Genomic DNA, 26,514 nt, shown 5'->3' with positions numbered 1-26,514 from the left:
CCATATTACAGAATGCACTTCGCAGTCGACGGGATCAGCAATCGTCTTAAACATTTTGAATGCTTACTAACATGTGGAAAAACAACACAATCTGGCTGTAATGGCGTCACTGGACTGACAATCAACCAGAGACATGTATGCGCAGGCACTACTGCTGCGGTGGCAGTAGAACGAAACGGTACTTACTTTCTGGACACGCCTTGTATTTTGTTATCCAAAAGTTCTTTAGTTTGAGTTATACATTAGAATCTGTTTATTGCAATCGCACTGAGACTGCTATGATGAAAGATTACTGACAACATTAAACAGGATAAGTAAAATAAGAGTATAATTAGTGAAAATTCTGGTTTTATTGGTCCTGATATTAAACAATTAAAAACATATCAAAGTTATACATTTCTTTAAAGTATTGTTAATAATTGATAGTTACTCCAATTATAAGCTAGATCAAATTACTAATGCCATCAATTTAAGTTATACATTTTCTTTTTTGCTTGAAGTATAGTAATTTTAAACTACAGGATTAAGACTGATGATAATGATTTTAGGTTATCAGCCATATGTTGAGAGTGAGAGAGTAAGTTTTAAAATGTCTATTTGTTTGCAGTAAGAAGTCTTATGAATGTATTACTTTAAGTTTATAGATATAAAGGGTGTTCAAAAAAGCAGTTTGGATGACTTCTTCATATTAGCATTAACACTTTTGGTTAAGTTGAAGAAAGATATCTTTTTCAACTATTATTCCATGTCTTTTATTAAGAAATGCTTTACATTTAAATCCAGTTTTTTTTTTAGTTTGTTTTTCTTTATCATCCACATCCTCTCTCCTTCTGTTTCTATACTATCTGACAATCTGTCAGCCTTGTTTAATTCAGATAATTGTAATCCACTTCATTGTTGTTCCTTTATAACAACAAATATATTCAAGAATGATATGATACTATATTATATGTATAATTTTCAAACTTTCCTTGAAACAATCAACAAAGTTTTATTACAATTTAAATTTTTTGGAACTGAATATAAAGCAAAATTATACTATGAAATGATATTATTACACTTATTAAAAAATATTATTTATTTAACAGCCAAAATACAAACATAATCAAAAAGAAAAAAAAAATTTTCTATCCAATACAAATGCTTAATTTTCTTAGTGAATGGAAGTTTTGTTGTATTAATACCATTGAATAGTTAGAGCAGCAATAATTCTATTTTGAATCTAACACATCATCTCCAGGTAGCATATCAAATAAGTAAAAACATTCAGAATATAATTTTTCAATGTTGAGATGTTTAGTTCTGTTTACAAGGGCAGTTTCAGTAATGACAATGGAATTGTGTGTTAATTACTGAAATTCTGGACATGACATAAACATAATTTCATAAGTAACCAATGGCATCCTTGTACTGTTCAACTGTTTTAATTGACAATGAATAAAATTAGCCTTGATTATTCATTGTTATCTCCCTACTTTTAACAAATGTCAAAGAACTATAAAAATATAAATAGCAGCAATTTCCAAGAATACAATTTTTATTTTTTATACAATAATTAACATACACATTGGAATTGAAAGGTATTTAGAGAAAATAATAGAATAAGTTTTAAAATGTACATAAAGTAATAGATACTTATTCAAACTTATTTTTAAACAATACAAAATGCATTTAAAAAATTAGCTTAAATTTACATCTATATGATTTGGATAACTTTCAGGAATGTAATGAATAATGTCATCGTTCCAGTTGAGTCTTCTGTATGGCTTCCTCCACCGATTGTCTAAGAACTGAAATGACCTGCCGAGGGTTGTTGCTGTTTGTTATAGCAGTTCCAGAAACAATCATGTTGGCTCCAGCCTGGAAAAATATGGTTGTTTATTAGAAAATGCATTAAAAGTGAATAGATTTTAAATTTATAATACAAGACCAAAGACAGATTATCATCAGAATTTTTACAGAACTTTTTTCACATTTTCAGTTAGAGAAACCTGATAATGCATCTTACAAGGGGACATTATAGTCTCGGAAATTCAGTTCGGGATGAGACTTCACAGGTTAGTAGTATACAATTCTGGCTGGACACCCTTGAGGTAAAGTGCACTAGCCAGATGATTCCGAGAAAAAGGGCTCTAAAGTTTTAAGCACAACTCGTATACAGGTCGATTTTACACTATGGCAGCACAGCAAAATGGCTAAGTTTGTAGTGAACTCGCTTGCCACGGGGCCATCTAGATTCGATCCTACGGCTAACTTTTTTATTTTTATTTTTAAATGCTTTAAAAATTATAACAACTTTTAAATAACGTTAATGATCTAAAAATATTATCAATTAAATCATAAATAATTTATTTTATTTATGAAATGACTGTTACAGTTAATTAAAATGTGAATTAAAGATATTTTTAAAAAAGTTGAATAATTTCAAATGCATTTTTAATGGAGGTAAACTAAAACTTTAATTACCACAATAACAAAATTTTCAGGTATTGTTTTATTTGTATAAAAATTTTTACAATATCTTTATTTGCCAATTTTTTATTTTACATACAAGCACTAGAATGATAATTATCACAAAAACTGAAAACAAAACTATTTTGACATTTTGCACAATTTATAAAGGACGATTGTTTACACGAATAACTTTTTTCTAAAAGACCTATTGGAAAACATACTTCGTTTACATTCATGAAAAATTCTCTTTTATCAGAAAGCCTGGAAACCTACCAGGCATACTGGATCATTTCATTAAAAATTGGCAATGACAGTTGATGATGCACTATTAATTGTATTTTTATACTTCACGAGAATTTATTTCTTTATTATTTTCAATCAGATAAGCACAATTTTGTATACGTTTTATTAGATTTTTTACATGTCTATAAAAATAGACGTCACAAGGTTGAGCAAAAATAAAAATAATATTTTATTTTTAATTCACATTTTAATTAGCTGTAACTGTCATTTCATAAATAAAATTGATAATATTTTTAGGTCATTAACTTTATTTAAAAGTTGTTATAATTTTTAAAAATAAAAATAAAGAAAAAAGTTAGCTGTAGGATCGAATCTAGATGGCCCCATGGCAAGCGAGTTCACTACAAACTTAGCCATTTTGCTGTGCTGCCATAGTGTAAATTGACCTGTATATGAGCTGTGCTTAAAACTTTAGAGCCCTTTTTCTCGGAATCATCTGGCTGGACACCGTTGAGGTATACTACTAACCTGCAAAGTGTCATCCCAACTGAATTTCCGAGACCGTAAGGCCCCCTTGTTAAATTATTTACAGTCTTCTATGCAACAGAAGTCATACTTGCATCACAATTCTGATAAACAATTTGAATTAAATTTTATTTTATTATATTCAAATTGCATTCCTTGAAATAAGTTTTGCCATTTTAAAATTCTGCAATTTCAACAATTATTATTAATTCCTAATTATGACAATTTTTAATAAAAATAGTTTAAGACTTTATAGTTCCTTTGTAACTAAAAAATCAGGCTTAAATTTTGTTATAATGATGCTTATCATGCATCTTTTCTTCCAGAACCTTCTAAATTTATTAATTTAGCAGGAGATACACCTAATGTCTATCTCTAGTGCCAAATTACTTAGTGTTTAATTAATAATTTCCAAAATATATCAGGCTATATTACTACTATTATTTGGCTTTATTACAACAAATATTGAATTAAACAGTTTTTAATAACAAGGCAATCAGTTTAGTATTGCTTTTTTTTTATTTACTGTAGTTGAATTTATACAAAAACATTCGAGGCTTCTCCATCTTCAATTGATAAAACTCATATGAGGCTTCATAATGATACTTGCTTACAAATTAATAATCTAAACCTTGTTTATAAAAAAATTTTTTGTTTCATCATAAATAGCATTAATTTTTTTATCAATGCAAGATTATCTCCTTTTAACTAAAGAAAATGTGCCTATTTTCTTTTCTGTATTACAATTATTCCTGATAAACTTATACGGAATGCTTTGAAAAATATCAACGAATCAAATGTTATTCAACAGTTTGAATTAATTTCAAATTTAGAAATGGATTATAATGTACAGCTTAAAAAAATTCACAAAATTGGATTGGATTATTTAGTTTGCTCTATGACTGAAAAGTCATGATATGGACAGTCACTATAAAACAAATGAGAATTTCATTTTTATCACTAATATCATATAATGCCAATGAATATGTTTTGAATCACAACCGCACACTGGGATCATTTGATTTGAAAACATTCAAATTTTTGTTGTTTTTAAGCAACTTTAAAGTACTTACAAAACTGATTGATAAAGTTTAACAAAACATATTCCAAAAAAATGGACTCACTTGAACCGGTGCATAATATGATTAATATCATAAGTTGAAGATTTGAGTGCATTGCAATATTCCAATTGCTAAAACACACAGAAACTTGGTCTTATCAGAGTGTATTTTTATTAAACTTTCTAATGCACTCTCAAAAGTAATGGAAGTAATAAAACAACAAATTTAAAAACCAGTTAATCTATTCTCATGCCCCTTGGATGAGGATGTGGCTGTTAGTATGAATTTTTTGTTCTCTTGTGATTTCATGCAAACTATTACATATTGTTCAGTCAAAAGTTATTAGATTAGAAGATAAATAAAAGTAATAATATGGTAAAGGTTTAGAATCTTTTTAACGATAATATTCACATCTGTAACCTTTAAGTTAAATGTGCTTCTAGAATTGGAAAATTAAACCAAATGGTAAAATAAAAACTGATCAACTCACAAATAATGAATATATTTATATACTTTGAAGATAAAATGTTTAAAAATGTTAATTAAAATTACTGGATGAATACAAGAACTATCAAAAACAAATTAAGGTTATATTGCAATTTAACAGATTAATTATAGACAACTAGTAGCTCAGGACGCCCCCTAGTGGGCATTCTTTACAAATTTCCATGAGGCATGGTTCCTTTGACTTTTTGTTCCTATCAATATGCTCTACAGCTCTGTTAAAATCCGAATGGTAAGATTTACCCTCCGAATGAACAGGTGGCAACCCCCCCAAACCATAGACCCCTGTACTAACAATAAAATCAAAGGAACCATATCCCTACTCGCGACCCTTCGAGAGATATAAGCCCCTGAAATAATAAATTCCTATTACAAATATACTGAATTATTTATATTGTTATATTGACCAAATAATAATTTATTGGACAAATGAATAATAAAAATTCATATTGTTAATTTAAATAAGAATTAAAATTGTTAATTTGAATGTTTGAAATATGACACACGATAGAGGTGCCTCTAGTGTCCGTTATCAAACGATTACTGGACAGACAGAGACGGATACCCGTTGAATTGGTTATATATATAGATAAGATATTTGCATGTAACTACAAAGATGAAATTTTCCAGTCAGATGGAAGACAAATTTTTATAGTAGTAATGATAAACAGCATGACAAATACAGTATAAAATTTTATACTTGGATAATATAAAACTATTATAATAATATTGCTTTCCTAATTTCTGGAATCGGAACACATCCATTCTATATATCAGTCTGGTAGAAACATGACATACATTTTTGGTAATTAAATCAATTTTCATATCATATCAGATGCAATCTTTAAGGTTAAATTGTAAAATCAGTATAAATAATTTCAGTATCTAATTTATATTTCAGATGAGTTAAACACTTACACAACTAAAAATCCAGCTTGTGAATCACAACATTGGAGAAAAATGAATGTTTTTAATTGCTTTTAGCAGTTATCCTCAAGTTAAAGAACTTATTCAGAAACATAGAACATATGATGGAATATAATACAGTAGAGCATCGATTATCTGAATCAATTGGAGACTGGAGTTGTTCGGAAAATCAATTATGTACAAAAAAAATATATTAACCTAGCCCATGTTGAAATTCGTCCATGGTCATGGTCGTGCCAGTGCTGCCAGCTAAAACATGCACACCAACAAAAATAACATTGAAGTAGCCCAAGTCATAGCCAAAGATTGCAGTGCCACAGCACTAACGGAAATTTAAATTTGCTGACTGGAAAGTTTTTGGTTAATCGATATTCGGATAATCTACATTCTACTGTGTAATCTATACTAATATTATAAAGAGGTCATGTATGTAAGTTTGTTTGCAGCAGGTAACCTCCGAAACTACTCATCCGATTTCAAAAATTCTTTCACCAATATTTAAAACGGAACCTCAGGGTGGACATAGGCTGTATATTATTCCGTTAAACATTCATATAAATTAAAAGATATCATCTAGGTTAAGGCTTTTATGTCCAACAGATGGCGCTACGAGTACGACGCCCCAAGTTTGCTTTTCTGTGAAAAAGTTTGCTTTTCTGTGAAAATGAACTAAAGCAGATCATCATCTATCTATCTATATAAATAAAAATGTAATGTTCGTTTGTTCCTACCGATTCCTTTGAAATTTTCACACAGCGCTGCATTCGAATACGCACGTGTTTTTATATAATATACATGTCGAAATTCCCCCCACTGAAGGGAGATGGTTAGGATTAAGGCTTACCGTATAGAACTCTGCTTCTATTTAGGCCTATACTATTTTAGATGTGGTTTTTTGCGTTTTAATAGGGTACGTCAACAGAATGTACACTAAGAAGAAATTTTTTGAAAAATTCCCCCATGGGGAAGTGTTATAAATTTATAATAGATACATTTTGAGCCACAACAACGCGTGGCGGGGTCTGCTAGTTTAAAATATAAAACAAATGACTGACTGGCCGTCAGATGCCACGTTTTTATTGGGATGTACTTATTTGATATTACTTTTACATCTAGATATCTGATAATGCCCTCCAAGCTGGGGATAACATATTGTTGTCCTTGTATTTGGTTGCTAACCATGTTTCTATTGGCCTTGTAAATTTCCAGCATTTCCAGGTAAAATATAGAGAAGGATACTGTGTGTGGTGCATTATCAATGTTCACCTGCAGATCCTCATCTAAGGGATATCTTATTATTGAAAAAATTACTACTACTAAAAGCCCCCTCTATGACTGCCTTCAGCAATCCATTCAGTGTTTTCCATATCTGCATTACAATTTATAATAATATAAATAAATAATTTAACTGAAAAATTAAGATAGAACATAAGATGGAAAAGATATATCTTTTTCGTATTTTGAAATATGTTCAAGGTTGTGCAATATAACAACACCCTGATGGCTATATACTGACAAGTGGCAGGAGACAATAACCTTTCCTTGGCCTACAGAAGGAACCCCACCATCTATACACTTCTTAGAATAATCAAGGACCCTCACAATAACATGTTCCTTCCGGGAGTATACTCATACCACTTCAGGACAACAGAGACGGCCAACACCTACAATACATTGGGTTACAATTACAATATATCCATTAAAACAATGTCTGCAAGAACATCTTATATCAATTAATAAACAGCAAACTATTGTGGCTTTAGCCACATACACCTTGGATGAGGATCTGCAAGTGAACATCGATAACGCACATCTTATTCACCACACATGGGAGTCTCCGCAATACTTAAGTACCTGGAAATTTACAAGGACAACAAACATTATCTCCAGCTTGGAGGGCATTATTGGATATTTAATATTACTTTTACATCTAGATAATTACATCTTGATACAAATGTGACATCTGATGGTCAATCAGGCATTTGTTTTATATACTGCTGGCCATTAAAATTGCTACATCATGAAGGCAGCATGCAACAAACACGAAATTTGCATAAATGGTACATGCTGCTAATCATTTGCATATCCAAGCATTTCAACGCATGCTTGCAAAGCAGGTAGGAGTAAGGCCACCTACAGTCTGTATAAAAGGGACAATTGTAAAGTTGGTTTCTCGTATGGAAATTGCATTCGCACATTGGTTGCTTGAGTAAAGGTTTTGTTATGCCTTGTGTAAGGAGGAGAAATGCCTACTAGTATATGTCAGAGTTTGATCTTGGTAGAAGTGTAGCCTACGGAGACTGCAGTTTATTGTTCCATGCTATTGCTGCTCATGTTGATAGATACCATGACTGTCACAAGAATAGGAAATTGATGGGTCCAGTGAGGCTATACAGAATGCTGTGTAGGGGATCTCAGTGGCTCCTGGTCAATAATGCCTAAGAGGACAGACATCTTTACCACATGGCCTTGTAGGATTGTACAGCCACATCATGTACTCTGAGTCAGGAAGTTGGGTCATTTTCAGAACAAGCATCTGCACAGACAGTGCAACGACGTCTGCAGCATCACAGATTATCAACACAGTGACCATTGCTGTAGCTTACCTTGATACTGCAGCAGAGACAGGCATGCCTATAATGATGCATTCAATGAATATGGATGCAGGAATGGCATCACGTTCTTTTCAGATGAAGCCTGGTTCTATGTACAGCATCATGATGGCCATATCCATGTGTGGAGGCATCTAGGGGAACAATCATTGCCAGTTTGCATTCATTATCATTTTATGGGCCTAGCACCTGGAGTGATGGTATGGGGTGCCATTGGGTACACATCCCGGTCACCTCTTGTTCACATAGCCAGTAATTGGACAGCCGCCATTACATTTCTGATGTGTTAAGGCCCATTGTTGTGGTCTATCTTCAAGGCCTCCATCACACTACCTTTCAGCAGGACAATGCACAACTGCATGTTATCCTGACCTTCCTGAATACAGAGATTGTTTGACTGTTGCCCTGGTTGACATGTTCTCCAGATCTATCAACAATTGAGAATGTCTGGTCAGTGATTGCCAAAAAACTGGCACACCACCACTCACCAGCCAATATGACAGATGAACTCTGGCATAGAGTTGAAACCACATGGACAACTGTACCAGTACCTGCTATCCAATCTCTGTTCAACTCAATGCCCAGCTGGATTATAGATGTTATTGTTGCCAGAGGCAGTTGCACTGGGTACTGATTTCCGCATGCTCTGTACTTCAAAATTACCTGTTAATCATGTTTTCCTCCCATTATACTATGTGTACTGTACAATAAATATAATGCTGCTATTTGCTTTCCTTCCTGTTGTAGCATTTTTAATGGCCAGCAATCTATTTTAAATTATATTCCATCATAAGTTCTATTCTGATATATGTTTCTAAGTTCTTTAACTTGAGAATGATCGCTAAAAGCAATTGAAAATATTCATTTTTCTCCAATGTTGTGTTTTATGAGCTGCATTTTTGGTTGTATTTTGAATATCATCCAGTATTTAGTGCATTCATTACACTTTACAGTATGATTACTTTGGAAAATTAGAATTTGATTTACTAAGCCAAGAAAAGTATATTAAGTTTATCCTTCTATTTTATAAGCCAACAAACAAGCTTTATATCAAATTCAGTCAAAAACTTGTCTATAATAACAAAAGTCTCAAGACTTTCCTTTTAATTCAAATTATTGTCTTTAATAATTCAAATATTAACTCTAAATAACCTTTTCTTCCGGTGACAAAACTTTAAAAAATCGTCAAACAAACGCTTTTGACCTTACTGGAAGTAAAGGTTCTTTAGGGTTATTTTTAGTACTGGTGATTAAGTTAGCTTTACGAAATAAAGATATCTTCTATGCTAGCTGAATTAAAAGACATCCAATTACATAACTACCAAGATCAGATAAGAACAAGACAAGATGGTAATAAGACAGGATTTACATCTTATTAAACTAGTTAAGAATACCCATGATTTTTATTTTGGTGGGTTTATTCAAAGAGTAATATAGAAGACAGTTAGAAAGCATTTTTTACAAACTTCTAGAAATTATCCAGAAATGGACCTTGGATTAGCATAAGCTTATAGTTTTATTGACTAAGCTTGTTAAATAGAGAATCATGAGATCATTTTCCATCAGAATTCTGAACAATTGGACATTTATTTTAAACATGTTAATATAAATATCTAGGATGCCTGTATTTCAAAAAACAGTTTGCAAGCATTAAGCAATCCCAAAAGATTTTCTCATGACCCATAGTTTACACACCACTGATCTAGAGGATGCACTAAAGAAAAAAAAGTGTTTTTATTCTAAAGCTGTGAAATTGTCACTATTACATCAAAAACTATGATTATACATTTAATTTCTTCATTTTGTCTTCTTTCTAATGATGTAAAATACTCAAGGAATTCTGAGAGTGCTTTTTTTGTGTGTATTTTATTATTTGATTCAAAAATGCAAAAATAAACATATTGAATTTAAGAAATTGGCTGTAAATTATCTCAGCTTACACTAATTAACATAGTCTGTGTGTGAAATTTTACAGGAAGGTGTTTTTTAAGGTCAGGCTAGATAGTCAGTGTAGCCCACACTGACTTACTTCTACTAATGTCAATAAGTCATTGTTTTATTGTCTTGTAAAGGAAAACTCGCTTCCTGATTTTAAGTCAGTCAAATTACAAAGTTATTTTTTTTATTGTACTCAAAAGAATGTTTTCTTTAACATTTAATTAACAACTAGTTTTGTTAGATCTGATTAATTTGATATTTTAGTTGCAATTTAACCAGCATGCTAGCCAACCCATGAAAATACAGTAATTTAATAACAACAATAATAATAATGATCTTAATATTACAGGAAATCCTTGTTAGTTTAAAATTCAAGGGACAAAATCATGACCTCGAATTATCTGAGATCTATATATTTCTGAACAATATGTCAAATGTCATGCAATTGGTATAATTTATTAAGCAAATGGAATACAGCTATGTTTAAAGAATGCTACTTTTGTTAATTTATATTATTAATTAACTGCAGGTAAACAGCACATGCCAGCAAGAACCTCACAGGTTGCCAGATAAAAAGTAAAGCAGAATTCTTGAAATGTAGCCAAAAAAGTAATAAGTTGCCCAAATCTAGTAGTGTAGAGCCCTACAAATATCTCACTCTGCTACTTGTAGCACAAATCTTTCAACCCTGAAACCCAGCTGTACTTTATGAGATAAGAGAAAAACAGTAGTCTATGGGTAAGGTGACATCTGAAAATGTGTTACTGTAAAAGTAAAGTCATGTTGACTAAAACAGAGTTGTCAACATGAGGAGACCATATAATGCAGCCCAGTTGGGGCAATATCTGCTCAATTTGGCAAACAAACCATATCAGCATTTCAGGCATCATCTGAGAGATATGGTCATCCATACATAGGGAGAAAGGCCAGGACCTATTGATTCATCACTTTAACACAATTTGAAAGTTTGGTAAATGTTCAGTGGTGTGTAAAACTGCAATAGTTGTCCAGTCTGAAAGCCCAAAGGACTCTCTAACCAGTGCACCTCCTTCAGGCCAATCTCCCTCACATCAGTTCTTGCAAAGTGTTCAAGCACTTCCTGCTGCAGTGACTACAGGTCTACATTTTTAACCACTTGCCCTTTCCATCTCACCCACTTCAGATTTCTTTCCTATCAGGATTTACTGAAGTGATGATCACAATCCACCACCAAATTGCAGTGTCCAGGGCAAGGCAACAATGGGCAACAAGGCTTCTTCTGTTTTGATTAGCTTTTGCTGCCCTCATTGCTTCCATTCTAGCTCCAGTCATTCTATATTGACTCCTGGTCATTCACATATTCCAATCAACGAGGAGACCATATAATGCAGCCCAGTTGGGGCAATATCTGCTCAATTTGGCAAACAAACCATATCAGCATTTCAGGCATCATCTGAGAGATGTGGTCATCCATACATAGGGAGAAAGGCCAGGACCTATAGACTCCCTATAACTGACCATATAGACAATGTACATTGTAACAGCTGGAGCTCCAATTATCATCTTCCTTTACTCCAAAAATCTTTCATCCTCTCCAGCCTATCCACACTTTGGAGATGACAAGACTACACTCCATTATTGACTCACCTGCTAACAATATCAACAGGAACATTCAGCTCTGGGTGCTTCCATTCATCTCAGCCTAATGTCATTGATCCCTCTATCATCACTTTACTGGCCCTCCACTCATCAGCCTCCTTGTTGCCATATTGAGGCACTAGAAACCTATGTCCACTTTACAGGTTGCTTCCAGTAGCTAGCAGCCATACTGGAGGATGAAACCATCAGGTTGAAACCTCCATCTGAATAGAGAAATAAATAGAAGACAAATTAAATACAGTCGATCCCCTATAACACTGTTGATAATTCCATTTTATATGAATTCCATGTTGTATGAATCACTTAGATTTTACAAATATGTGTGCCGGGCTGTGAACGGCACACGTATTTGTAAAATCTAAGTGATTCATACAACATGGAATTCATATAAAACGGAATTATCAACAGTGTTATAGGGGGATCAACTGTAATAATAATATGCATTTTAAAAATAGGCAGATGATACTTAATCAACCACAACAGTATTCTTTGAGACTTCAAAAATTGAATTTGATATCTTGCAGGCCTAAAATATTTGACTTTTTTCCATAACATATAGTCAAAAGGGGGATGTCAAGTATCATTTTGTTTTCTTTTTCTTTGTATGAAAGCTACTTTCATTCAAATCATGACTGAGTAAGTGAGATGCAAGTAGAGTACAGTTGCACTAATCCAAATGAATTGAGACTGGTGGAATTTTGGATTAATAAAAAGTTTGGATTAGCAGGAGTTATTTAGTGACACACAGTACAAAAAATGCTCTTATTCATAGTAGTAAAAATTCTTATACATAGTAGTAAAAGATACACAATGTTTAAAAAGTTAAGGAAATTTAAAGACACAACACAAAAATATTTTAACACAAATACTTCTACAATATTGTATGTGTATAGTATATAGAAATGAAAATTTTTTAAAATCACAATGCACAAAAATAATCAGAACTTTTCTTTTGGGTTTTATTCTGTGCATAAAAGATTGAAATATTTTTCTTGTAAACAACAAAGCAACAAAAGTTCTGGGAGAGTTCTACCATTGTTTTTAGCCCATTGCAGTAGTTTTTCTTCACAAATAGCTGTATCTTTGTGTGAAACAGTTAACATGTTCTCATTGTCATCATTTTCCTGATCATTAACCAGTTGGTGTGACTGCAGAACGACTGTGGAGTCTGAGTCGGGAGGAATTTCTGGCCAGAGGAGTTGGAGTTGGGAAAATGTGTTGACTCCAACTCTGGCATTTCAAATTTAATTTAGTTTTTTATTTAAATGAAAGAAAATTTAATAATTTTTTAAAATGTTTTTGTATTTTGTTATAATTCATTTATTTAAATACAAAATGCAATAAATTATTAAATATGTAGATTTCTTTGTGGTATTTGTGTTTAGTATTTAAATTGTTTTGACAATTGAATTTGAATATTTTTTAATCACTCTTTATTATCCCTGCTCTAGATGAGTACTCTATATTTTTCTGAATGAGCAAGATTAATTGATCAGAGTACAGGTAACCCTCGTATAACACGGTACTTCTATAGCACGGATTCGCTCTAACACGGTTCGAGAATTGGTACCGTCCCCCGTATAACACGGTACTTTTATAGCACGGATTCACTCTGACACGGTTCGAGAATTGGGTAAAATCCTCGTACAACAGGAAATATAATAAATTTTTACATACTTAACTAATAATAGTTCACGAAAATTATTATTTTCGTGAACTATTAGTACTTAAGTATGTAAATTTTCTCTTCTCGCCTTCTGTCCATACACATCGAAACTTGTTTCAATTTTGCCAGATCTCGACGTTTCTGCTTCTGATGTTGCCGAATGTTTTTCCCTTATTCCATACTTGCTTTATTCTTCATAAGTGCTTAGCCCCATATAAGGAAATTTATAAAGACCTTTTAACTAGAAGCAAGCAATCTAAAATTACATACATTTTGCAAAAGGTAAAGCATGGATCTGAAGATAATGCAGAAAAATGCTCAGAGGATAAGGATAACTTGCCAAAAAGAAAACGCTCTCGGTTAATTAATAGTGTTTTTAGTGATGACGAAGAAAACATTGTTTAATTTATATTAATATGTATCACTTAAAAAAATTTTAATGAAGATATTTATCTTAATTATGAAAATATACTAGCATGTTTTTTAATTTTTGGAACCTAACCCTTCTTTTCGTATTAGTTCTTTGTTTCGTATAACACGGATTCGCATAACACGGCAATTTTTTGGAATGTAACTACCGTGTTATACGGGGGTTACCTGTATATATTTTTCTTTTCTGAAGAAGGGGCTGAAGTAGCCAGTTCACACACTTTTTAGTTGGACTAATTTTTCTAGAAAGGTGAAATTGAAGTGCAAATGTAGAATAAAGATATGTAGATGTTGAATTTTATTGCCCCCTTTCTCCTCTTATTAAATATTTGTTAAAAATTGATTTTTTTATACAAAGAAATATTAATAATACTAACTATAAAAGTATTTGGGTAAATGCCCGGGCTACTTTCAGAGTTCAGAGTAGTGTACCCCTATAAGCACCTCATAGGGGGTACACTACTCTGAACCCCATAAAATGACTTTGATTTTTTAATTTTGCCGGAGTTGGGAGTCAGCCTACTAAAATTATCAGGAGTCTGTGTTGAGTGTTTTTTTACCAACTCCACAGTCTTGCTGCAAAACCTCCTGAATTATCTCCTGCTTAATAAATAATGAGAATTGTTCTCTTCCATCTGTAGCCCGTCGTTACATCCTTATGATGTATTAGTTATTCTATTGCAAGATGTTGGAACATTTTGAGTTCATCAAAATGTTCCAACATCTCTGTTACTTCATTGTCAATATTAAATTGTCATGATTTACAACTTGTTCTGTTGGAGGCCAGAGCTTATGCCAAACATTTTTCAAAAGTTGCTCTCCAACATTTTTCGAAGTGTTGGCTATCCAAAACAGGACATCTTTAATGTTGATGGATTTCCCAACATCCTTTATTTCATTGTTGTCTTCATTAATAATTCTTAAAATTTTTCCTGTAGTATGTTTTTGTACACTGGATCATAGGTTGATCCACAGTTGCAGAACTGCAGTGACATTTGGTGATAGAAACATTGTTATGGTTCCATTATCATTTCTTAGTCTGTTTTCTGATGGGTGGATGGGAGCATTATCCAAGATAAGCAAAGTGTTTGGTGGTAAACCAGATGTTTGCAAGTGTTTTTTGATTGAAGGAACAAAGATCTTAACTTTCATTCTGTCCTATCTCACTTTATTTTACCTTCAACCTGAACTTTTTCTAAAACTTTTATTCTTCTTTCCTTTTCATGTTTCTTGGGCTATACCAAAGATGCAGCCAATAAACAATTCTCTAGTGAAGGAACAAAGACAGTTGAAAACCATTTTGTAAACACTTCTTGGCTCATTCAAACACTTTTCTGCCCTTCATATTTCACTGTCAACAGAATATTTTTTATAGCACATGGTTTCTTTGATTTTCCAATAACAAATAAAGGTAGTCTATGAGTTCTAGCTGCATTAACACAAATAAAAAAAGTCAATTGGTTTTTGCTAATTTTTCTTCCAAGAGTCATATGCTTATGTACAAGTGTCTTATTAGGAAACATGCTCCAAAAAAGCCCACTTTCATCAGCATTGTATACCTGTTCACATCTTAGATTCATACCTTCATTTTTTTCCTTAAACTTTTTTGTGAAAAGCTGCACAACCGATTTATCTGCTGACAAACATTTACCAGTGACAGTCAATAACCTTACTTCATATCTCTTTTTAAAACAATAAAGTTACTCTTTAGCAATAAAATCATTTTCCTATGATATGTTCAAAAAAAATTTGGCTTTTGCAGCAACAATTTCACATCCTTGGGTTCTTTGTTGCACAAACCATGAATACAATGCAGGATTTTCTCCTCCATACAGAGTTTTTCACTTTCCAGGCTCACACTTGGTGGTAAAAGCAAATGCACAGTTTTTCATATTTTTTCTTTGTGTCACTGATAGCAGATTTTTCCCACATTGAATCATTTTGCAAGCTTACTAGCTGATCTCCTCTTTTTAAGTGTCCATTGATCTCAATTTTAGTTTCTATAGTAAGGGTATGATGCTCACACTTTGAGGCCATTTTTTAATGTAGTAAGATACTTTACATCAGCAAATAGAGGCTAGAATTGTTGTTAAGTCAAACAAGGTCACAGAAAGAATGAGCAACAATGCTTAAAACATGTGACATGTTTATATGTAATCTGCGAATGTACAGTTGACAAGTCTGTTATTTTATTAGGAGAATGGTAGAAGCTGTTTGGATTAGCATGACTGAACTGAAATTTTGTATTATAAATGTAATACTAACATTTATTCAGGTGCAAAAGAGATCTTTCCAGCATTGCACAAGTATATGCATATGATGCATTAGTTCCACTGCAATGTTTACAGTAAAATAAATAAATTAATTCAAAAAAGAACATATGTAAATTGCACATTCATTCCAACATAATACATAAATTCTCCAAATATAAGATACAAATAAAGCAGTGATCTTGGCAAATCATATGGTAACAACAATGCTAATGCCATTATAAAGAGCCAACATCATGCAGTCTGCTAAATGATAGAGCACTGTGACAATGCTTTATACTCATGAACATTGTTGTGAAATAATTATACAGTACCTTATGGGGAAATGAAATGTAGCACAGTCTAGGTTGCCCTTATCTTCAGGACCTCAAAGTTTTGGCATACTTCCACACATAACCACATAAAAGCCTATTTAAAGCAGTGAGGCAATATGGACTGAAGCAGACATAATTATATCAAATTTTATGTTGTTATTTAACATGTACTCATTCAATTGCTATCTGCAACTGGCACAGCATAATGTTAAATTTAAGCCAGGACAAATCACAACAACAAATTTCAGTCCTGGAATGTATACCAAATATAGACATATACAGGGTGTATCATTCTGATACACCCTGTATCATTCTGATACACCCTGTTTTAAAAATTTGGGGGATTGTAAAGGATGAAATTCTAAACGTTTTGATATAAGGAACCTATAGCCAGAAATGTTATATAAAGTTTCTACAGCACTTTGCACGTTCTATGCGGTCAGTATGCTGAATGAAACAGCAAATTACAGTATTTATGACAAGTTTTATTGACAAAACAGTAGAGTACAATTAAACTGTACATCGAATCAGTGGCTGTACTACTTTAGAGTAAATGTTCAATGTGATGACCACCAACTTCATTACATAATGTGCAACGACAAACCATGTTTGTCCGACTCTCTGTAAGATGCCACACTCCCCTCTGATGGTATTAAATGCTGTAAAGATGCACTCCGTAAGCTTATGAACTGTGCCTAATAGTTATTGCGTACACAAGGGACTCACGTTGACTAGCTATGTGTTTACAGCACAGCGCCAGTGGATGCAAGGGGTGACCTGAATGACGACAAGCCCTAAGTACACAACGTTCTGTACACAGGCTCAGTTAGACCACTGTAGATGTGTGTTTACAGTCTTCCATCTGCAATAACATGACGTCAATGGACGGAAAGGTAGCTACCAAAGTGAAGGGCGGTCAAGCACTTACTACCACTGTAGACACTTTAGTTCAAATTTCCAGCTACAGTAGAGATTCAATTATCCGACCCCTGATTAACCGACACCTCGGTTAACCGACCGTCCTAGTCGGCAAATTTCAAATGTCCGCTAGTGATGTGGCGCTACAATATTTGGCTATGTCTTGGCTACTTTAATATTATTTTTACGTGTTTTAGCTGGCAACACTCATTCGACCATGAAAGGGAGCCAGTGTTTAATTAAACGAGGCTTAATTTTCTAAATTTTAACGATACAATAGCGACAATTATTATTTTAAAAAATTTTTGTTAGGCTTAACATCGATGAAAATTAAACGCGAAGTAGGTTAATAGTGATATACTAATATACTAATTACATGGGATATAATAATATACTACACTAATAATGGATTTTTTCATACTTTTCGGTTATCCGACTTTTCAATTATCCAACCAACCCCAGTCTCAAATTGAGTCGGATAATCGAGGCTCTACTGTATAGGTTCCTTATATCAAAACGTTCAAAATTTCATCCTCTACAACCCCGCAAATTTTTGAAACGTCATTCTGGTACACCCTGTATATATATATATATATATTGGTTGGATGATCAAGTGGTTAAGGTGTCAGCCTACTACTCTGGAGTCCCAGGATCAAATCTGGGTGATGCCAAGTATTAGTTATGAGTTCCATCCCATGATAGTCTATATGCAACCCAAGTTGTAATCAGTTATTTTTAAATTAGAAGTTACAAAATGCACATCATGTCAGGCCAAATGTCAGTTTGAATGGGATGTTCCAAATCAGGGCTAATTGTTTTAAAATTTCAATTAATAATCCATGTTAGTCAGGGGATAAATGTCTGTTTATATGAGTCTTTATCACATCAACTTACAGCTTGAAGACTTTTTTCAAATTTAATACAATAGACTGCTCTTGTAGCATGTTTTTGTTAATTTGTTATCTTTTCTTTGTTAATTTATTTTTCTCAACTGAAATATAACATATTAACATAAGGAATGGCTACTGAGCAAATTGCCCACCACAGCTGATGTGCTTAAGCACATTTTATGGACGGATGAGGCTTTTTTTTTTGTGGAATAGAATCTGTAACTGCCATAACATGCATCATTGGGCAAAGCATGTTCCACAATGCACGAGATATGCAACACCACTAAATATCTGATATGGATCTGGAGTAAGCAGGTTCCCTCCCATACCTTGTACTCATCAATAGCTGCTAGACAAGTGACCGCTATCTTAATATCCTGTATACAACTATGGACAAAAAGCTCAATGACACGCTGTAGTTGTTACAATAACACAATGGTTCCCAATTAGTGGTACGCATACCCCTGGGGGTATGCGAAATTGCATGAAGGGGTATGCGCGGCAATCTAAAATCGGTCGATTTAAAATTCAAATGCATAAGATGAAGCAATCAAAAAATTAATGGGTAGACCATCAAAAATTCAGCAATTTACAACACGATGTTGAATGCACAAATTTGTTTATTTATAACTAAAAATATTCTCAAAATTTCATCAAAAAAATGCATTTGTAACAGTAGCTAAATGAAATTCTTACACAAGAAACAAAAATTGTACAATTAACACAATTTGTTTTCGCAAAATTAATTTTGAAAATTTTTGTCGCTGTTATTTCTCACATGCAACAACGCGACTTCTCACAAAGTATAATGAGACTTCACTGAGTTTAATAATCAGTTGCAACATCTCGCTTCTAAATCGGGCTAGAATTTATGATGTCAGCGAAACGGCAAAATATTTTCTACCATTTTGCACAACATACCTCTGCGAGAGTGGATTTTTGGCCATGACAAACATGAAAACTAAACACCGTCACCGACTTCAACTCGAAGATGACTCGAGACTGAAGCTGACCAAAAAGCAACCAGATTTTACAAAGTTGTGCAAAGAAATCGTGCACATTTGTCACATTAAAATTAAATAACCTTATGTTATTTTCATTATTATTAGAATTGTATTTTAAAGGTAATAAATGTAAAAAAAACTTATTCTATTTATCACAGCTGTTTACCAACAGCTTCGCCCGCATTATATCGAATTTTCTCGTGGGAGTAAGATATTTTCTCGCAGTAAAATGTAGCCTATGTCCATCTCCAACATGTAAGCTATCTCTGTGCCAAATTTTATTAAAACCTGTTTAGCGGTTTAGACGTGAAAAGGTAACAGACAGACACACAGACAGACTTGCCTTCGAATTTATAATATTAGTATGGATTAATATGAATTTCTGCTATAAGGGATACGCGAGTTTGAGTTCTTAGTTGAAGTGGTATGCAGGAAAAACTAATTGGGAACCACTGCAATAACAAGTTTAACAGGCGCCACTCATTCTTGGCCAGATGTGTCAATGGCTTATAAACAGTTCTACAACTGATGAATAACACAGAACAAAACATATTAGCCCACCACAGAATAGGGCTATGTTCTCCAAAGTTGACCTCACTGGATTTTTTGTATGAAATAACTTAAAAGCATTAATTTACAAAACATATCCAGTAGATGACTTTACTATGCAACCTGTATATAGACATCAAACTAATTTTTAAAATAAACTACATAAATATTTCAATTCAATATTTAATATTTATGATAAATATATTAATTAAGTAATTAATAATAAACAACTGTAAAAATTAATTACTTTCTTCTTTTATGATATTTAGATATCACTAGGAATTTTTACAAGGGACTCATATTTTACTTCAAAGAAGACACTTTTAGATGTTCAAGATGGGAATCAGGTCTATAGAATCATTTTCAATGCTTTTATATTCAAATATTTAAAAATATTGAATTTATTTACAATTTTAATATCCGAGATCAGAATAAACTAAACTAAACAGGAATTTATTAACTCAAAAATAGCATTTAGATGATTACAAGATTAACTTAAACTGCATAAAATATCTTTTAATTTTGAAATTGATTATAGAAACAATGGTTTAATAAGTTTTGCTGTTTTTAATATTTAATTCACAGAGTTTTTGAAGTTTTATTGAAAAATAATTTTTCATATCGCACAGTAAAAGTTATATTATCTGCTACTTCTAATATTTCTAAAAAAATCTGAGAATATAAGAAAGTTTATTTAATATAGAAAATAATGTATTAATCAGAAAATTATGTAAATAATATCACAGTTCTTCCAGGAAAAAATTGATCATAAATCATAAAAATAATTCCTGGATACACTTCACACACTAATATCCACATTCAAATTAAAATTTCCAGATTTTATCATAGTAACAAATTTTCAGTAATCTTATTTAGGGAAGAAATATAAGTTATAAAATAATTTTGTTAGAATTTTATAAATTTTATATTATCTGATGAAGACTATATGACTGTTAAAAAGCATTTAACTTTCTATTCAACTTGAATGTGGATTTTTTCATATCATTTCATAATATTAAAGAATTTTAAATTAATGCATTAAATCACAAATTTCATTTATTACAATATAAAATAATTAATTATGTTTATATTTCATAGTGAAACATATGGTTCATTAATTACAGAATGATGAAAGTAGAAATTATGACATTAGATCAATAAATAAATTGTGTAGCATTTTCTATCATTTCATTTTAGATAATAAATCTTTTACTGTCTGAGTTTATTTATATAGTTTAAAAAATATTCTGCAATAAATTATTACTGTTGTTCATTTTAAATATAATAGTATAATTATTCCTAATTATCTTATTTAAATATTAGTTTATCCTGATTTCAAGTAAATGTGAAATTCTCATATCTATGTAAGTGTTTTCAAATTTATTGAACATTTTTTCATGTTTGGCTTTATAAATGTTAAATTATATATTGTATTATGCAATAAAAATTGAGATATTTGGTTGCTATAAATGTGTTGAATTATTTGTTTAATTTTAGCCACAGCAGCAGTCATTTTAATATTATATCCTTAATTTTTGTCACTTAGTTAAGATTTAAAATACAAGAAAAATACAAGACCTAAATGTTAATAAGAAAAAAAAAAGATACATAAGAGATTTTTTCTAATAAAAACTAAATTAAATTTTTATCAAAGCAAAAGAAAATACAGTATACCGACAAAACAAAATATAGAATATATATATTTATATATGCCATAAATTCAAACATTACAATAGATCTGATTAATATTCAAGTAAACAGTTACATTAAATTCTAAAGACAATCATGTCTCAAAATTCTGACTGATTAGAAATATTTTGACATTGAAACATTGAGATGATAGTAAAATCAAAACTTATCCTCTAATATAAAAATGGAAAAGCAATAAGTGAATTAGTTTTAGGCCTGCTATATCACATAGGAAAGTTATTTATAATTCAAAATTAATCAATACCAATATATTTTATTTTCATTTAAACTACATAAAAAGAAATGTTGAAAAATAAAGATAAACCCATATACATTTACATCTCTTTATATATGAAGATTATCTTTAACAATATTTAGAGTTAACCAACTGTTATTTATTGGCATAAAGAGGGATGGTGTGGTCAATATCACAGCTGTGTCACCTTTATCCTAATAAGATCATCTCAAAAACTCACTTAGCAGGAATATTTATATTATACTTTTTCTTATAAATATATTATTCTGTTTTCAGCTAAGAACACACAACAATATTCTGTCATTTACCATATATTTGTTCCATGAATTTATATGTTCAATTATAATTTTATCCAATCTGAACAAATTTTAATGTTTGTTTTTAGCTTTTTTCAATAAATACAATGACAATGATTTGCACAATGCAAATTCTGTAATATGAATGATAACAAATAACACATAAGTCAGAATGCAGAGGACACACATACCTACTCTCTTATTTCTAGTGTTTTTAAATGTATGTAATGGAGTTAATCCTAAAACTTAATTGGCAAACTATATTCTGATCAATTTTAATTATTAAATCTTTTAATACCTACAATATATCAAAACTGGTTAAACCCAATGATTACCATAAATAAAGATTTTATAAGATAAATTCTGAAAGACTCTTGACTTTGTGAAAAAAAACTATTACGAAATGATAAAAACATACCTCTGCACACATATCAATAGTTTGAGGACCAACTCCTCCATCAACTTCTATATCCAAATCTCTAAAACGTGCTCTCAAAAACTGTACCTGAAAACAATTATTTTTTCAAGATTATTGATAATTAGAATTATTATTCCATAAAATGTTATCAATAAAAATATATAAAAAATTCAGCATCATTTTATTATTTTTATTGCCATTTTCATATTGAAATACAGTAGAGCCTCGAAAACTCGGCATTCGATAACCCGGCACTCCAGATAACTTGGCTTCACCCTGGCAGGGCAAAAAAATCGTTAGTTAATTAATTTTCATTATAGACAGCTTTATGCCTCATAAAGTATTTTTCTGGGGTCTGTCTTATCAGGTAAATTACTGTACACAGTGTATTCATTAATTTTCATTTTCATGTAGTAAAGGCTCTGTGCCTTCATAAAGGACGTACTTTTCCTTTGTTTAAGGATATTTGGGCAGTTTATTCTCTGTTGTATTCTCAAGTAAACAATACATACAAATACAGTACAGTATTTTCTGAGGAAACACTAATACTTAGTTTTTTTAACACCATTCCCGATAACCCGGCATTTTCACAAACTCGGCCACCCTTCGGTCCACATTAGGCCGAGTTTTCGAGGCTCTACTGTAGTCTTAAAATACTAAAGACATTATTATAGTGATTATTTTAATATCTGAAAAAATTTGGTATTTTACAACTATTTATTCTTTGAAGTAAAAGTTATTTTGATATAATTCTAAAACTGAGAAACACTGATTTGGTTAAAGCTACATTCAAGCCTAGTAGACGACAATGATCAATAAAGCCAATCAGAACAGTTGTGTTATCTGTAAAAATTCTCTTCAAAATATCAGGCATAAAGTTGTATTTACAAATGTTCATGAAGTTATAAGAATTCTTGTTTTTCTTTGCATAATTGTCAAATATGGGCTAAAACAATGCAAGCTTAAACATATTTAAGCTCATTTACCTACATATGAAATCAATATAATTAGTTAACTACAGCTTTCTGTTGAATACACAATTAAATTTTTGTGTAAATTTCAAAAGTAATGAAGAGTACTAGAAATCTCAATAAACAATTTTTTTTTGTAGAAATATATAACAACATTGAAAATTATTTCAATGCCATTAGCTTCTTTAATAATACCATTTGGTCCCTTATTATATGTGATTGTGCTATAATGTTATTCCAAAAAAAAAAAAATCAAACTAGATCTTGAATTAAATCAATCTCTACTAATAATTATTAAATAATGAATAATTTGACCCAAATTTAACCTGGTAATTTTGTTTCACTTTGATATGATCATTGGGCTTTAAGATGTTTATATATACAGTAGAGCGCCAATTATCCGAATCAATTGGGGACTGGGGTTATTCGGAAAATTGAATTTTCGGATAATCGATTATGTACAAAAAAAAATACATTAATATAGTATATTAGTATATCCCAATAGTAGTATATTAATATATCCCATGTTTACATTTTTCTCCATTGTGTGTCACTTCACGTTGAATTTTTGTTGATGTTAAGTCTAACAAAAATTTTTATAATAATAATCATGGCTATTGTATCGTTAAAAATTATTGTGTCGTGAAAAATATAAAAACAAAAAAAATTAACTTTAGAAGTTAATCTAGTATCAAAAACATTCAATTCAGCACGACACAATCCAACTGGAATGCTTTCAGTTAACCAATGTTTTGGTTGATTGGATAATTGACACTCTACTGTATATATAAATCAACTTCCATTTGTATCTACAATTCAACTATATTAATTAAATTATCAACAACCGTGAGGCAGATAATAGTGAGGGCTTATCAGACAAATGATAGGCACAAATGCTCAGGAATCAAAGTGAAAATGTTTAATAAACACAAAAATGACTACATAAGTATGGAAACGAAAAAACCCAAAATGCATTTCGGACTATTTTCCAATAGAAAATAGTCCCTCATCAGTTGGCATTAACTGAAGGTTTTAGTATATTTAAAATTATACAGGGTAAAGGTAAACTTAAAACTATGCCTAAAGCTATACAATATAAAGATGAAAATGCCGTTATATTGTATAGCTTTAGGCATAGTTTTAAGTTTACCTTTACCCTGTATAATTTTAAATATACTAAAACCTTCAGTTAATGCCAACTGATGAGGGACTATTTTCTATTGGGAAATAGTCCGAAATGTATTTTGGGTTTTTCCATACTTATGTAGTCATTTTTGTGTTTATTAAATATTTTCACTTTGATTCCTGAGCATTTGTGCCTATCACTGGTCTGATAAGCCCTCACTATTATCTGCCTCACGGTTGTCGATAATTTAATTTTAATATAATTATACTAAGGGCTAAAAGCAACTTTTGTAATAATCTCATTACAATTCAACTATTATACACTCAACAGTGTTGTGTGTGTGTTCAATCTTCCACAGTTGCAGAATTCAATGCATCATAAATGCTTTTGAAGGTTCATCAAGAATCTTCAAAGAGCAAAGAAAACATGATCCAGAATCAGTTCTTATATCAGTTGATTCTTAATCCAATTGATATATTTTAAATTACTATAGTCTTTTTCAAATAAGTTGGCACCTAATGGTAAACAAATGCACTTGTCACTTTTCTTTCTGATTGGTCTAATTTAAATTTCAGTTGAACATGAGCCAAATTGCAATTGATTTCCCCATGAAACATATTTCCAAATAGTTTTGTTATAAAGAATAGGATAAAGGAAAATTTGCTGTACAAATATAAATTTTATTTACTTAAAAAACTAAATTTTCTTTAAAGTTTAGTGCACTAACTTTCCAGGCACTAACTATTTGAAAACTTGCCTTGGAGGATTTTACTTTACACAGCAATTAAACATGTAATGCAAATATTGCCTTTACTCTGTATTTGATGAGTTTGCAAACTGAAGTATAGTTTATCATGAAATTGGTTGTTTTAAAATGGTAGAATTAATGTATAAAATAATGTGTTACATGTCACTTTAACTATTGCTTCACTAAATTCTAATAAGTTATTCTTTTCCCTTTATTGTTTCTGAGATCAAAACTTTAAAACTAAATATCTTCTACATACTCTCTCATATCTTCTACATACTCTCTCACATGTCAGCAGTTTCCAAACTTTCTTCATGGATGCCCCTCTTTTTTTTGAAGTCATTCAGGCTATGAAAAAATTTTCTAAGCAATAAAAATTTTGTGTATTTTTTTTATTTAGTCTACAGATGACAATAATATAGTCTCTTTATTTAGCTTAACCAATATTATTTAATACCAAAGCAGTAATTAACAGCCACTAGGCATGACTTGAAGATTACTAATGCATGAAAAGCTTGAAACTGCAAAATACATGTATTATACTTGTGTCCACTTTGGACATTCTTGTGAACTAGGACTTGTTATACTGAGGGAGAAGAAACACACCATTTCCAATTAAAATATATTTATTTTAATGCAATTATATTTCTAAAGTGGACACAAGTATAATATAAGTAATTAAGGACAGTAAGCACGTATCAACAAGCAAAATACACGATGCATAGAAAGTGTGTGATGGACCAGAATTCATAAATTCCGACTATGTCTTGTGAGAATGCCTAGATAATGTAACATAAGAGTGGATCAAGACCAAACTTTAAATTTTGTTCTTGTTTCATCCATTCATTAATTAATATTATTATTCAATAGATAAATAAATAATGCACTTACTGGATAATGTATAACTAAAAACACAACACCCTTATTAATCCAGCAATATTTAATAAGATAATAATAACGTTTTCGACTGTTTTAAACAGCCTTCATCAGTTAAACTATTTCAAACTAAAAGAATGCTAAAAATAGAATACAAGCTTTTAAAAACTCAAATTCCAACGTAAAACGCAG

The 26,514-nt window shown here is 31.3% G+C and overlaps 2 protein-coding genes across 4 annotated transcripts in view; one reads left to right on the top strand and one right to left on the bottom strand.

The window, feature by feature from the left end:
* The window catches only part of LOC111625696 (hepatoma-derived growth factor-related protein 3-like), a 114,525-nt gene extending 93,392 nt beyond the window's left edge, over positions 1-21,133 (top strand). Inside the window, exon 7 of one of the 2 annotated variants that reach the window (XM_023368909.1) lies at positions 20,212-21,133. In XM_023368909.1, coding sequence (XP_023224677.1) covers positions 20,212-20,382 — 171 coding nt within the window. In that variant the 3' untranslated portion in view covers positions 20,383-21,133. The remainder of the gene's footprint in view (positions 1-20,211) is intronic. The other variant, XM_023368908.1, reaches the window with a different exon arrangement.
* The window catches only part of LOC111625697 (ribulose-phosphate 3-epimerase-like), a 48,186-nt gene continuing 22,740 nt past the window's right edge, over positions 1,069-26,514 (bottom strand). Inside the window, exons 4-6 of one of the 2 annotated variants that reach the window (XR_002756768.1) lie at positions 22,602-22,688; positions 11,891-12,105; positions 1,730-1,860 (exon numbers count right to left, since the gene is read on the bottom strand). Coding sequence is in view for 1 of the 2 variants with exons in the window: in XM_023368911.1 (XP_023224679.1) it covers positions 1,738-1,860; positions 22,602-22,688 (210 nt within the window). In the remaining variant the exon portion in view is untranslated. Of the gene's footprint in view, positions 1,861-11,890; positions 12,106-22,601; positions 22,689-26,514 lie in introns of both variants that reach the window. The other variant, XM_023368911.1, reaches the window with a different exon arrangement.

This window comes from Centruroides sculpturatus, unplaced genomic scaffold, assembly GCF_000671375.1.
Source record: "Centruroides sculpturatus isolate CEXI.00-Female unplaced genomic scaffold, Cexi_2.0 scaffold78, whole genome shotgun sequence".
Lineage (NCBI taxonomy): Eukaryota > Metazoa > Arthropoda > Arachnida > Scorpiones > Buthidae > Centruroides > Centruroides sculpturatus.
This window is presented reverse-complemented; position numbering and strand designations above follow the sequence as displayed.